Raw genomic sequence first — 13,694 nt, forward strand, 5'->3', positions numbered from 1 at the left:
TGTTCCAGTTTGTGCCCAGTGCCCCTTGTCCTGGCACTGGGCACCTGCCTAACAGTCTGAAACACTCTGGCACTCTTCACAAAGACAGTAAGCTTTGGAACCAGAGGAAAATACAGCCTGTGTATATTTTCTCCTTTATGGTAGGTCTGTGGAGGTTACAATTACTACACCCTCAACCTGTGGAAGGAGGTCTAGAGGAGAAGCTGGAAACACTCTTATTCCTTATAGCAATGGGAACTCCTCTTCTAGCTATGCTGCTCTGACAGCTTTCACACTCTGAGCTTGATACCAAAGTTTTGAATAAGTATTAGTGGTTTGGATACTTAGAATATTTTGATTGAGAATAAATAAAAATTATACCAAATAATGAAGCATTCCCTGAAAGTTTTATTTGTTCTTGGGAATGAAAAGGATAATACTGATGCTGCTTGAGGGTTTCTGTGTGGCTATTACTTACAGAGGAGATACAACCCTGTAGGGCTGCAGCAGTGCTGTTACACGTGTATCAGCAGCTGAGCTCCACTGCTACCTATCTGCTCTCTCAGAGTATTGATTGTATACCTTAAAGCTCCAGCTGCTGGACTAGATAAAAATAAGCTTCGATTTAATTACGAAAAATCAGTGGTCAAGCATTAGAAAGGGGCCCTGGATAAGGATTAAAGATTCAGGAGCCAGAAGGCACATTAAACAAACGTCCCATTTCATTTTTAGTTCTCACTCTTGAAGCCCACCTTGTGATTTTGAAAGCTGGATTCATAAATTTGAATCACTGAGGCTTTAACACCTTGTCCCAACATGACACAGTGCAAGTAAAAATCAAATCCTTTAACATGAAGTTGCTTTTCCTACTAATTTCTTAGGTCCCTAGAGAACTTCTAAAATGTAATTTACTTTTACGTTTCACTCAACTTGCACAACGCAAACAGACCAGTCTTCCTGAGTACTGCAGTGTGACCTGCAGAATTACTGCTTTAAACCTTCAGCAACGGCTTACAGCAAAGTTACATACATGGCGAGCAAATTCACATTCCTCAGTTTGTCACCCACTTCCTATTGTATTAAAACATACATAATAAAACTATTGGCAAAAAAAATAACAGCTACTAACACATCCGTCTAGGTTGAGGATTGACGTAAATAACTTGTATCTGTCTAACAGATCAGAGGATTATATGGCGGTCAATGAACAATCAACCTGATTTCTTTTAGAAAAAAAAGCTATATTCGAGGCCTGAATTGTTACTTCTTCCCTAATGATAAATGACAGCTACATAAGGCAAAATATGCAGTGATTTCTGAGTGCAAAAATGAGAGCAAGTCTCAAGAGGCTTTGCAAAATTCAGAGGAGCAATAAATACACCTATTTAATGGAAATAAAAATTGAGATGTTTATTCATTTGATTAGAACTAATTTTGATCTCTCATTCCTCTCCTGCCTTTGATCCTGCTTCTTCTTCTTCTTGAGACTAAACAGTTAAGACTGCTAATGAAACACCTCAGGATGTAAAATTACATGAAAAATTGTCCTTCTCCCTGCGAGTTTCCTGAGCCCAGGCTCAGAGTTACCATTACCATAAGCTGCAGAGCAGGTCCGGAGGCTGGGATTTGCACTCTCAGGAGATGCTCACAGGCAATGCTGTTATCTGAACGAGCGGAAATCAAAGCACATGAGGTCAGAGGACAATTTTTATCTGTCTGAAGACGCACATTTTTTAGCACTGCTTTTCAGTAAGATATGGGCTCTCAGTCCGCCAAGGCCTGAGGTTTCCTTTCCAGCTCATGCAGAAACTTTTCCATGCAGCTCACTGAGAAATGCATGGTTACAGAGCATACCTGCCATGGGACAGGGAGCCTCACACACACGTCTGATTGCTTAAAAATAGTTATTACTTTCAAATGGTGCCTCAGGCTCAATGCAAGCATTGAGAGAAGATTGAAAGCCAGAGATTCACACCACCGTTTACTGGATTGTACAGTGTTATTAACAAATTCGCAATCCGCTGTGATGATACCGCCCCTCCAGGATGCCAGCTGATGTTTGCAGGGCTGACAGATAGGGAAAAACAAACAAAACTAAACTAAACAAAACAGGCAAAAACAACTGGGTGTCATGATGCAGTAATTTAGAGTCACTGCTTTAGAGATGAGGTAACCACGAACTGGCTTCGGTTTTGGTTACCCTATTTCAAAAAAACAATATAAAGAAGGAGAAAAAAATTCCAGGGACAGGCAGCAAAAATAAGCGGAGACAAAGAAACGTCTGGAAAAAGACAGAACAGATGGGAATTCCTGTGTCTATACTGGAGAAAAATAACACAGGAAGTGATAAAAAATGCATATTGAATAATCAATGGCAAATGGAAAGCAAAGCAGAAACTTAAAATAAAATACATTATGTAAATAAAGTTTGCATGAAGCTTCTACTGCTGAGAGTGTATCACAGGTACACCCCTGTGTCCATTTAGAGAAGATGGAAATGCTGCGGTGAGAAGGGATGCCCATGTCGTCCTGCCTGCAGCAGATCGTGCATTTAGGTGCCAGGGATGCCATAAGAGATCCCGGTCTGTCAGCCACAGCTGCAGTCTCCAGGAATCTGCGTCCTGAAACGCTGCTGCCAGCCTCAGGGCCCTCCCCTTTTCCTCCAGCGCTTTTCGGCACTGCCCCACGCAGTGACATCTGGAGCAACAGCTCTGCATGGTCTGTGTTAGCATGGGTGTGACTCTCAGATATTATTCCCCTAACTTTTCCCAAATTCTGTCAAGCAGCCCTGGGTTTCTGTGCTCAGAGCCCGCGCTGAGCGCAGGTTTCCACAGAGGGTTTCAATAGATGGCCTGCAGAGCTGGCAGGCCACAGCGAGACACCCGGATGAACTGCACCCTGCTGACACATCATGAAGTGCCCTGTGCTCCACCACCTGCAGCCTTGGCCACCTCCCTGCATCACCAAACCAGAGCAAAGCCATAACCCAGCTAAAGGAGAGCAGGCCGAGCCTCCTGGGCTGGGGGCTGGGGCAGAAGCAGCCTGTGTCTGTGCTCTGCCCAGTCTACCCAGCTCATGCATGCTTTGTATCAGTCTGCCAAAGGCGTTATCACTGACTAAATGTACCCTAACTCTGTGACAGACAGCACGAACTGCTTAATCCTTTAAGTGACCCTGGAACAAAATGACTTGTACATCAAGTGGCAGTCCTACACGTAAGCCTCCTGATGGTGAGGTGCTCAGCAGAGCTTTTTAAGTATGTTACTCTGCTGTGTGGGGCTGGAGCAAGGTGGTGGAGAAGCAGCGACTTCTCCACTACCTCGGAAGCACGATTATTTCACCTGCTCCCAAGTGATGTTTTCCCTTCACCCTGCTCCCACCAGTATCAGGGACTGAGCCTACTGCTTCCGTTTCCTGTTTTCTTCTTGCCAGACCCTTCATGCTGTGCCGTCACAGGGCTGGATGCGCTGTCCCTGCTCCACTACTGCTCTTCTCCATGGGGCAAGGTCCTGGTGGAGGGCCTGTGGCAGAGAGAAGTTACCTGCACATTTTCTCTTTTGCATGTTTCATTGAAAAACAGCACAGTGATGAGCTAGTTCTTTACACAAACCAAGGACACGAAGTCAAATCGACATTTCCTGTGATGTGTGGAAGCAGTCTAAGGAACCCCCTCCCTCACTCCCATGAAAAACGGGCCAGATGCAATATCTATCCTTGATCTTGTCTAGCCCATCACATTTCTGATGCATAAAGCATCCTCAAAATGTCCTCTGATAAGACATTCCTCCTAGCTTGTGCTACTTAATTTACCAATCAATAAATGTAAATCAATTTGGAATTTAACTGGGAATACAGATGTGGCACTTACCAGAATATCTACTGGATTAACACAGCTGGGACTCAGCTAATGCCACTGCTTCCAGACGTGCCCAAAATGGTGTGTGCTGTGGGAATACCGGGGACTCGCGAGCGTACTGCAACCTGGTCTCACATACCCAAGGCCTCCTGCTCCGGAGTGCATTTGTTTGAGGGTATGTGGTGCCCGGGAGGCTGGCAGGGAAGGTGAAACAGGAGGAGTGATGAAAGAGCTCTGACCCAGCTACGGGCTACAGATACCCAAGGGGTCTGTTCATTTGTTAATTTTCCTTTATTCTGTTTTGCCACAGAATCCGTGTGAGCATATAGTCTCATCACGCACACTTGTGAGGCAGTGTTGCCTTAAAAACAGTGAAAGGATAAAAAAGGTCTTTGAGCTTCTTATATATCTTTTCTTTCCCATTTCCACTAAGAATTATTTTTCTAGAGCAGGAAGATGCATCTTTCATTTTTTAAGATTATTGGAAACATGAATCCAAACATGAAGAGTCAACCTAGAATTGCATGAAGGCACCCCAGAGTACCATACAATTGTAAAAATTAAGAATGGAAAAGCCATCTAAATCCATCCTGCTGCCAATGCTGAATAGCTCCCTACAGGATATTTACAAGTTTTTAGTGCCTTGGCCTTGTGCCTCACGTGCACTAGAGACATACTTCCAGGGCAATAAATCATCTCTTGTCATGGCTTAATGCTGTAAAAATTAATTTATCACTAATTATTTCCTCTTTTAAAGCCCTGCTCTTTGGATAGCTGGGACGTAATTCTTGAAAATAACGCTAGTTAGAGAGTAGAAACGCACGATCCCCTCCAGCTCCCTGCCCATAAAGGCCAGCTCTTCAAATGCTTTTCTTTTCCCGATTTAGTTTCAGCTCTCGTAGTTGATGGGCCACCCTTGGGACCCACCTGGCAGCCTCGGGGACAGAAAACAATGATCACTGGGGTGCTGGTGGACAACAACTTGGGTCCTCTCACTGTTCCTGCTTGGGCACCTCCAGGCCAAGGGTTTGGGGTGCCCATGGGAAGGACTCTTCCTTTGTGCTTATGCCATCTAGGTTAGAGAAGGGTGTACCTCTTCAGGTTTATCGTGGAGCTAAGCCTGAATTCCGACAAAGTGAGGCCTGACAAAGTAAAGATGAAGTATTAACTTAACTGAAACCTACGGAAATGTGATTTCACTTTAAATAAGTCTCTATTCGTCTCTCTCTCACGTACACACAATCCCAGCCTAAGTGATTTCATCTTTCATAGTTGAAGGTCAGCCATCTCAACCCCGTATTTTTTCCATAGTGAGTCACACTTACTATCCTCCTGTCAGATCTGCACAATCGACATCCTAAATAAAAACCACAAAAGCGAGAGAATTTGAAGTTATTGGACGTTTTTATTTTAATGTAGCACCCAGTTCCATATCACATACATTTTCCAAAATTAGATGGGCATAGTATAGAGCACTATACATTTTGCAGCTTACCACATGGATGTTCTGCAGCTGTGAAAACAAATTGCTTAAATCTGGCTATCTACTTTATAAGTTAAAATTCAAATATATAATAGCCTCAGGGTATTTTTTTAGATTAACAATGATAATGCTCGCAATACGATTTTTACATCAAAAAAATCAATAACAGAGTAAAACATAATGCGTGTGTCCATAGCACATTATATCAAGAAGATAACTGGAAAAAGCTTCAAAATACATTTCTTCTCAGAGGTACTACATCATTTGGATTTTTGTTTGCTGAAAAAATACTTTTACTCTTTAGTCAATAAAATATGTCTTCACTAGGGCCTCTTTCCCGTCTGACTTTCGTAACACCGCATATTTTCTTGTCAAGGACTGTGCGCGCTGAGGGCCAAAGGGCTGATGGTGCTGGAAAACTGACACCCCTCAACCCCTGGCTAGAAACTTCTCAACTGTCTTTCTCCTGTCCTGGAAGCCCAGGTGGGAGGAAAGCAGCTACGTACCAGCAAAAGGTGGTTTCCATATCATGTCCATCCTAAATGCTTCCTGTGAAGAATTCTGACCCCAGCCATCCCGGTGGGGCCATTTTAGGGCGCGAGTCGTCATTGCCCTGGCTGGTTAGCCCTGACAGCATCAAGCAGTGTATGCCTGGATGAAAGCTGAATGAGTTCCTCTCCCCAGTGTGGCTGCAGAATTCCCAGCAGCAAAACCACTGCCTCGTACATAGGAACACTTTGGAGACAATCTGATAAGTTAAGAAGGGTATTTGCTGACTTAACGACAGGGCTGGATCCACTACATCATTCACATTTCTGCCAAATCAGCAGAACTCTCTGGAAGAGAGAATGGAAAACTCTCTGGGAAGAGGTGATAACGTTTCCTCTGCATCTAGTATTAATTTAATAACTCAGAGAAGGACATTGATTGTTAAGGATTAATGTTTGTTCACAGGCCGTTTGTTTGAGCAAATAGAAACTGCTCACCTCACTTACTTACTAGGTTATTGTTTATATTTAAAGGCTCAAGTAAAGATGGCTTGATCTACAAAGGCAACCATTCACTGCACTTAGCTGGGCATTTTTCTTCTTTCAGCACTGAACTACCACATATTGAAACAAATCTCTGATAGAAAGGTATCAGATGTAACAAACATGAAGAGATCTATAAAGAAATACATGACCAAAAGGAAGATATGTGAGTGCACACATATACATACACAGTCTCATACCGTGGAAAATCCTTATCTGGGCTGTAAGCAAGGGCCTGCTTAAGACCCTGCTCTGCCTAGTCTTGTCTTGTGGACAAAACTGTTTAATTGTCCAAACAAATAGCTGCAGGAAAGCGAAGACTTAGAAAGGGACACCAGGCTCACGGTCAGCACATCCTCTCAGACACGAGGAAGCCATGTTCTAGCTTCTGTCCCCAGTTACTATTCCTTGCTGGAGATGCTCTGCTCTGCACAAATGCTTGCAGAAACTGTGAATCAAGGAAAGCAAGACTTGGTGCATGGGATACTGTTCTTGCTTCCTGGTTGGGCTCCCAGGTCTTAGTTGCTGTTCTGGGCCAGGCACGTCAGGGGCTTAAAGTTGATCAGTCTCCCTGAGCCCACAAAAGTGCCCTAAACTTTGAGGAATCTCCTTCTGCCAGATGTTCTGCCTCAGGTCTAGAAGCAACCTAGTTGCTCCCATCTGAAGTTCCACAAAGTAAAGTCTCTTCAAGAGTGAAAAGAATCATCAAGAAGTGATGATTTCTCTGTACCCACATTTTTTTCCCAATGATTTTTTTTTTTTTTGGACAAAATCTCTAAATACTGGATTTAGATGTGAATTTTGACCTGTCAGCTCTGTTAATAGTAGCCATGTACACGGCCACATGGAGCATCTGCCAGAAACAGAGCTTCCTTATGCTTTCTCCTCTCCTTCTCAAAATGGTAACCGCTTCCCAAGAGCAGACACTTTATCATTTTGGATGGGATATGCACAAATGCTTAAGTACTGAGACATACAGAAGAACAATTTCATGCAGGATATGTATAACACAGCACTTCTCCTTGAATGTCTTGATTTAGTATCATCATCATAGCCAATAATACACCAAACAGATTACAAATTAACTCACTTTCTAGGCCTTGAAGCTAAGTATGGAATTTGATTACACCCCTCAAAGTGCAACCTCAGTGATAGTTACATTTTAAATTTATTAACTCCAGTGGTAGACTAACAACTAAGCATTTCTTTGTTGGTAACCAGGTATTTTAGGTTGAACGAACACCTGTACCTTAAAAAGGAAACATCTGAAAAGGACACACAGAACAGACTTTTCCACTCTTTCTTTGAACGCCATCTATTCAATGAATAACCTGAGTGAAATAAACAGGGTCTTCCTCTAGTGTGGTCTTCCATCAAACATAAGAAAGTCACTCTGCCTTAAAATCACAACATGCATATTTCTTTGTAATCATTGAAAAGCATTCCTTAAAAATCACATAGAAAAAACAAAAGGTGCCAGATGATTATTTCCAATTGAGTAGCAGATGTTTATTAACCAAATGACAATGCAAGAACTAAAAAGCAAAGAGAGAAAGAGCACTTAACATCCTTAAAAACTCAGGAACGACTCAGTGTTAAGAACATATGAAATAAATGACGATAACTTCTGACCAGCACCACTGATAGCACAAGGACAGTAGCTCTTCTGCAGCTTCCTGGAAGTTTGCAGCTTTCACATTTTGTCATTGATGAAGAATGATCATCTGACTCCAGCTACGCCAACAGTCACACAAAAAAAAGTTCCAAATCCAGAGAAATGGCTGTTGCTCGTTCACACAGCGACATTTAGATGAATTGAAAGCAGTGCATTACAAAAACAGATTTTTGTTAACAATTCTGCAAATGCTTCTTTTCACCTTTAGACCTCTGGATCCATATCCCACATCCATATCCCTTTCAGCGAAAGTAACCCGTTTCCTCAACACTTTAAACATTCCTGTTGATGTCATTCTTACTTATCTCCCAACAAAACTTTTGGCTGCTTCCACGTCCTCTGATACCTCACTGCAGCCATGCCATGACACAGCCTGAATGGAGGCCAACTAGCTATTTTAAACCTATTTCTCCTTCCTCTCTACCCCAGAGACGTCCTAAAGCTACTGTGAGGAGGCATCAGACAAAAAATGGTAAAAATAATCAAAAAACAACAACAAAAAACCCTGCTGCACAGTTTTTGCAAGGTGTATACTCAGGTCATTGAGCAACAGGATACAATGGGATACGAAACATGCAGCATCATGTTTAAGATGGATAACAAGTAGGTGAACTTTCCCAGCAGTGAAGCAACCATCATACCCATGAAGGGAGCAGGGGTGATAGTATGTCTGAGGTTGTCCAGCATAACAGTATTGGCCCAAGAAATAAAGCAACGTTGCTTAGACAGCTTCCATTGCAAGAACTGAGACCGAAGCCAATGACCACTGCCTCCACGGAAAAAAATCCCACAGAGTTCAGTTGGCTTTGGACCAGACCCAGGTAAAAAAAAAAATAATAATAATAATAATTTGTGCTTCTTCACTTGGAAAAACAGATGAGCATTAGCAGCTTCATCCTATCAATGTCATCTCCAGTGAGGTGCAAAGGAACCTTAATGAAAGCATGCTTTAGAAGGCAATTATTTCCTTCAAACGTTTTATAACTTCATATGTAGCAGTTTTGCTATCTTGCTTCTATTGGAAATACAGTTCTTGTACACATCCTTAACACAAATCAGCAGCCATTAAGACAACAAAGCAGACTAATATAAATATACTTAGAACGGCTTTTACAAAAATGCCTGGAATGCATTTTTAACACCTTGTTAGAAATATGCTGTTGGTTTAAAAAAAAAAGTTATGCAGAGACACTGGCAATCGCAAGCAAGTGATCAAACATTGGTGATAGGAAAGAGTTATAGCTCAAAAACAGTATTTTTTTTGTAATTTCCAAAATAATACAATTTTAATATTTTTTACTGTTCTCTCTTATGATATGTGACTTATAAAATACAAGTTCTCTAACATTAAAATACATCCGTGATTGAATAATAAACAGTGCTAAGAAAATAATTATCTTACACGTGATTGCTGATAGAGACTGTATGTCTGGTGACTTTTACTCCTCTTGTACGTTCAATCCACAGGTCTCTACCATCTTACAGGAATCGGTATCAACCAGGAACCCATCTCAAAGGATGAGTTTTAAATTTAAGCAAGACTTCTGGAATGATGTACCTCTCAAGAACCAGGCCAGGAAGTGTTGCAAGAATATGTATAAATCGGGAATTTTTTACATAAATAAAATACTCTTAGGTTACTCATTTCAGTGGTAGACCGCATTTACATGTCAGGCTGGGAAAAGGGAGGGAAGAGGGCAGACACCCCCCTCCCAGGCAGAAATATCCGACAGTTTGGTATTTGCTTTCTGTACCTTCTTCATCTGCAAAGGCAAGCAGGCATGGTAGGGTGCAGAGGAGACGCGACAAGCCTGTCACCTCACTGCAGTCACCTCGGCAGATGCTCTGCGCAGCTGCTCCGCGCCACAGTCGTAGCAAGGCTCTTGATGCATGAGCTCTGCTGCTGCTGCACGCCCCGCCGGGGGTCACAAGACGGTTACGGGACGTAGCTGCTCCAGCTGCGTTTCCAAGGCAATTCGCTCCTTGTGGACCTCCTGGAGGATGCAGAGAGATGTGCCCTAACTTTTTTGGCACTTGCACGCACCACACTGCACCACTGAAGGGCAAACCACTGGTGCTGAGCTGCCCAGGGGCTTGGGGCTCTGCTGTTTCAGTAACTCTCCTTGCTGTCCTGAAACATTACCACACAGCCACCCCCCACAGCAGTCTCTGTAGCAGGGCGACATGGAGGTTCAACTACTTGCTCAGGCAATCACAGAGAGGAGCGGTCCTACATCAGCCAGTGGAATGGCTTGGGATGCAGAGAAACAGCTGGAATTCAGCACTTTTACCAAAGAAAACTAACCAGTTTATTTTCAAATCGCATTTCCCTCAAAACTACTTTCTGAGAATTTTTGGTTCCTACAACCAAACTCTTTCATTTGCAAATGTACAAGATCTGGCCACTCTGAGATGAAATGGGCTTTGCAGTCTGCCTCTTTGGCAGCCCTGGCAGGGAGAACATCAGCCTGGGGCAGAAACTGACTGTAACGGCTTTGGGGATCTGGGATTTGGGGAAAGCCTCTCCTGGTCTTGAGGCTGCCCCTGCTCTGAGGCCTGGCTCCTGCTGATGTCCCATCGAAGAGCTGGGCTGATTCCCCAAGCCTTCGGTGCCCTCAGCAGCGGGCAGGCCTCCACCCTGTGCTCCCCCCGTGTCAGGGCAAGCTCACGGAGCCTGAGACATGCCCATAATGTCTGCTGGTTTCTGTAAGAACAAGGCCCTGCTTCAGCAGAAAGTTTCCAGGCAGCAATACGACCTGAAGGACAAGTTCAGTTTTCTGCTCTTCTATGAACTTAAATCTCTCCATCTTTCCATGGTCCTGCAGGTAAAATGCAGGGAATACCAGAGGTCTATTTTGTGAAGGGACTGGAAATTAAGCACACTGAAGATAGCATATGGAAGAAAATCAGACTATAGCTACACTGAACTAACTAATGATGGCAATGTGCTGTCATCAAAAGCTTTCATCTCCATGCTTATTCCAATCACTGTCCTATATTTTGCAATGATTTCAGAACAGAGCATCCACTCTGCATTACTCTTCGGAGATCCCTGAAAGCTAGTTAAAAAATAATATATATTAAGTTGAACATAAACAGACTTTCATCTTGACTGGAGAAAAAGTGCAACTGAGGGTTCACCTCCCTTTTCAGACAAGCGTGTTCATAATATGCTAGGAAGAAAAAGCTGTAGCAGATGAAAAGCTGAAGTTGGTACTATCTTTGAACTGAGACAACACAAAAACAGAACTGGTATTTATAAGAAAGTAGCTCCTTGAGAACGTGTTTAAAGACAAGTCAACAGACAACACTAAAAATCAATATTAGATGTTCACAAAAAGAGCATGGCTTAGCCAGTCCATGTACACCAGAAGACAGCTATGTAGCACAACTGATCAGCAGACAAGAAAGCTACACCTTGAGTTGCTCTTCTGCACCGGGTGATACCATCAGATTACCCAAACTTTTCAGAAAGACAAGATTCCTCCTTCAGACTTGCCAATGGAGCTGTACACACACAGGTTGTAACTTTTCTCATTCTAGCCACACATACAGTGTAGTTATTCTCTTCCAGAAACTGACTGCAGGGAGCTTTGTCACTGATTTTCAGTGTGTTCCTTACCTTCAGCTGCTGCTGGAGCTCACTGTTCAACCTGGCGAGCACAGCATTGGCTTCTTTGTTTTTTCGTATAGCAGTCTGAATAGCCCTTTTCTGCTTGGAAGACGGTCTGCCAGACAGATAAATACAAAACATTTCAATTAAGAGCCTCAATGGTGGCTGATGCCAGAAGACCAGCCACCCATTTTGTGCATCTATACTCTATACGCACTGGACTACATTTCAAAGACAAGGTACAAACTACACATTTATGAAAGGAAAAACCTAACACTAAAATAAGATGACTGAATCAGGTGGGCTATTTGAAAGTAAAATGGCCATGCTTGTTAATCTGAATGACAGAAACATTTTAGGCTGTCTCAATGATTTTAAAATCACTGCAGTTGGATTCAGCTTAAGAATAATCCTTGCATAGCTGTACTTATTGCAGTATCTGTCCTTCAGCTGTTTTCAGACACTTGTAGAATTTAAAATTCAGGAGTGGCTAAAAGAAAATATAAAAATCATTCTATTCAGAAAGAAACGACATCTGCATGAAAATGCTGTCTCAGATTTTTCAAGGCACTGCTGATTCTGATATTGCTTCACTTAAAAAAAAAAAGATTAATTTTCTTTTTCAAAACAGTCACTTTCACTGAAACCACCTGATGTCACAAACACAAACAGGCAAATGACTTATGAAATTGCCTCATCTCTTTTGCTGCTTAAATAAAAGATTTATCTCTTATTATTATGACTCCACAGCCCATGGTGATTGGTGTGGAGGAAACTGCAGTCAGGCAGATGGGTACAAAAAGTGCCAACTTAGTACATAAGGACCAACTGCTCTAAGAGACAGAGGTAGCGAGAGAATAAAAGGAAAAAAATATAGAAAATACTGGCTGGATATCCAAGCCCTTTTTCACATACATTATTTTAAAGTTTTACGTGAGGCATCAAAAGCTATTTAGTGACAAATTTAACCTAAACCAGATGTCCTATTCAAATAAGGTCCATAATGGTACACAGTCCCCATTAGCTCTTTCTCTTAACAGAGCTGACGACACTGATCTTTGCGAGAGTCTGCTTCACAACATAGTCTGGTCTTTATGCTATTATCTTCCAGTGAACTGTCAGTTTTTGCTTCAAACCACACTCCATAGACTATAAAGTAATAATTACAGGGAAAAAAAAAAGCAAACAAACAAGGAATTACAACCCCATGGTCATTTAAACATTTCAGGAAAGATACAGACAAGACAGGATTAAGTTGAGATGTTAACAAATGCTATTATCTGTTCTTTGAACCACTATGGAATATGCACTCCCAAAGCATAAAATAGCACTTTAAGGGCATCATAGGAGTCTTATGATTTATTCTAATCTCCATTTATGCAGCCAAGATTCAGTCTGTTGACAAACAGTTTGCCAAGAACTGCCCAACTGATTTGGGCATCTTGGTTTTGTTTCAGATTGAACCAGATGTCTTTGCAAGGCTTTGGGTGAAGGCAGGCTATAATGTTTGCACATTGTTTCGGCTGAGGGAGATGTATAGACCCAAAAGAGCTTCCAGTACCTTCACTTACTATTTGTACAGCCCCTTCAGCACTGCTATTAAATAAACATATACCGAAATCCTACAGGTCTTTGATGCTGACAGCTTCAACAGCTGTATTTATGAGAACAAACAACACATGTTGGGTTTGGCAATTATTGGATTGTCACAAGTGGTCTATGGCTTATACCAGTGGCAAGCTCATTCCTAACCTTCCTTGTGATGAAGAAATATCACATGGGTATGACCAATATCAAGCATTTCATGACTCAGTTTCCTGGGCATTGAATTGGTTCTATCTATCCAAACGAATGAGCAAAATTCCAGAAGATTTGTGCAAAGATTTGTGCAAAAACACACACCCACAGAGCTAAAAGGAGTGGTGATAGAGATGCTAATTGAACAGCAAGGCTTGCTCTTCAGACATGTCTACTAGGTGCAGAGGCAGGACAAAGCAGTACCTTTTCAAGAGGTTTACTGACTTATCGTCACTATGAACTTATCCTGCATTGGACTG

General features: G+C 42.3%; 1 protein-coding gene across 3 annotated transcripts in view; it reads right to left on the bottom strand.

The window, feature by feature from the left end:
• Window positions 1-7,113: 7,113 nt before the first annotated feature.
• Window positions 7,114-13,694, bottom strand: part of REPS2 (RALBP1 associated Eps domain containing 2) — a 95,076-nt gene continuing 88,495 nt past the window's right edge. For 2 of the 3 annotated variants that reach the window (XM_035542123.1, XM_035542122.1), the window contains exons 17-18: window positions 11,647-11,752; window positions 7,114-10,018 (exon numbers count right to left, since the gene is read on the bottom strand). In XM_035542123.1, the coding sequence (XP_035398016.1) occupies window positions 9,950-10,018; window positions 11,647-11,752 (175 nt within the window). In that variant the 3' untranslated portion in view covers window positions 7,114-9,949. The remainder of the gene's footprint in view (window positions 10,019-11,646; window positions 11,753-13,694) is intronic. The other variant, XM_035542124.2, reaches the window with a different exon arrangement.

Source organism: Cygnus atratus, chromosome 1 (genome assembly GCF_013377495.2).
Source record: "Cygnus atratus isolate AKBS03 ecotype Queensland, Australia chromosome 1, CAtr_DNAZoo_HiC_assembly, whole genome shotgun sequence".
Classification (NCBI taxonomy): Eukaryota; Metazoa; Chordata; class Aves; order Anseriformes; family Anatidae; genus Cygnus; species Cygnus atratus.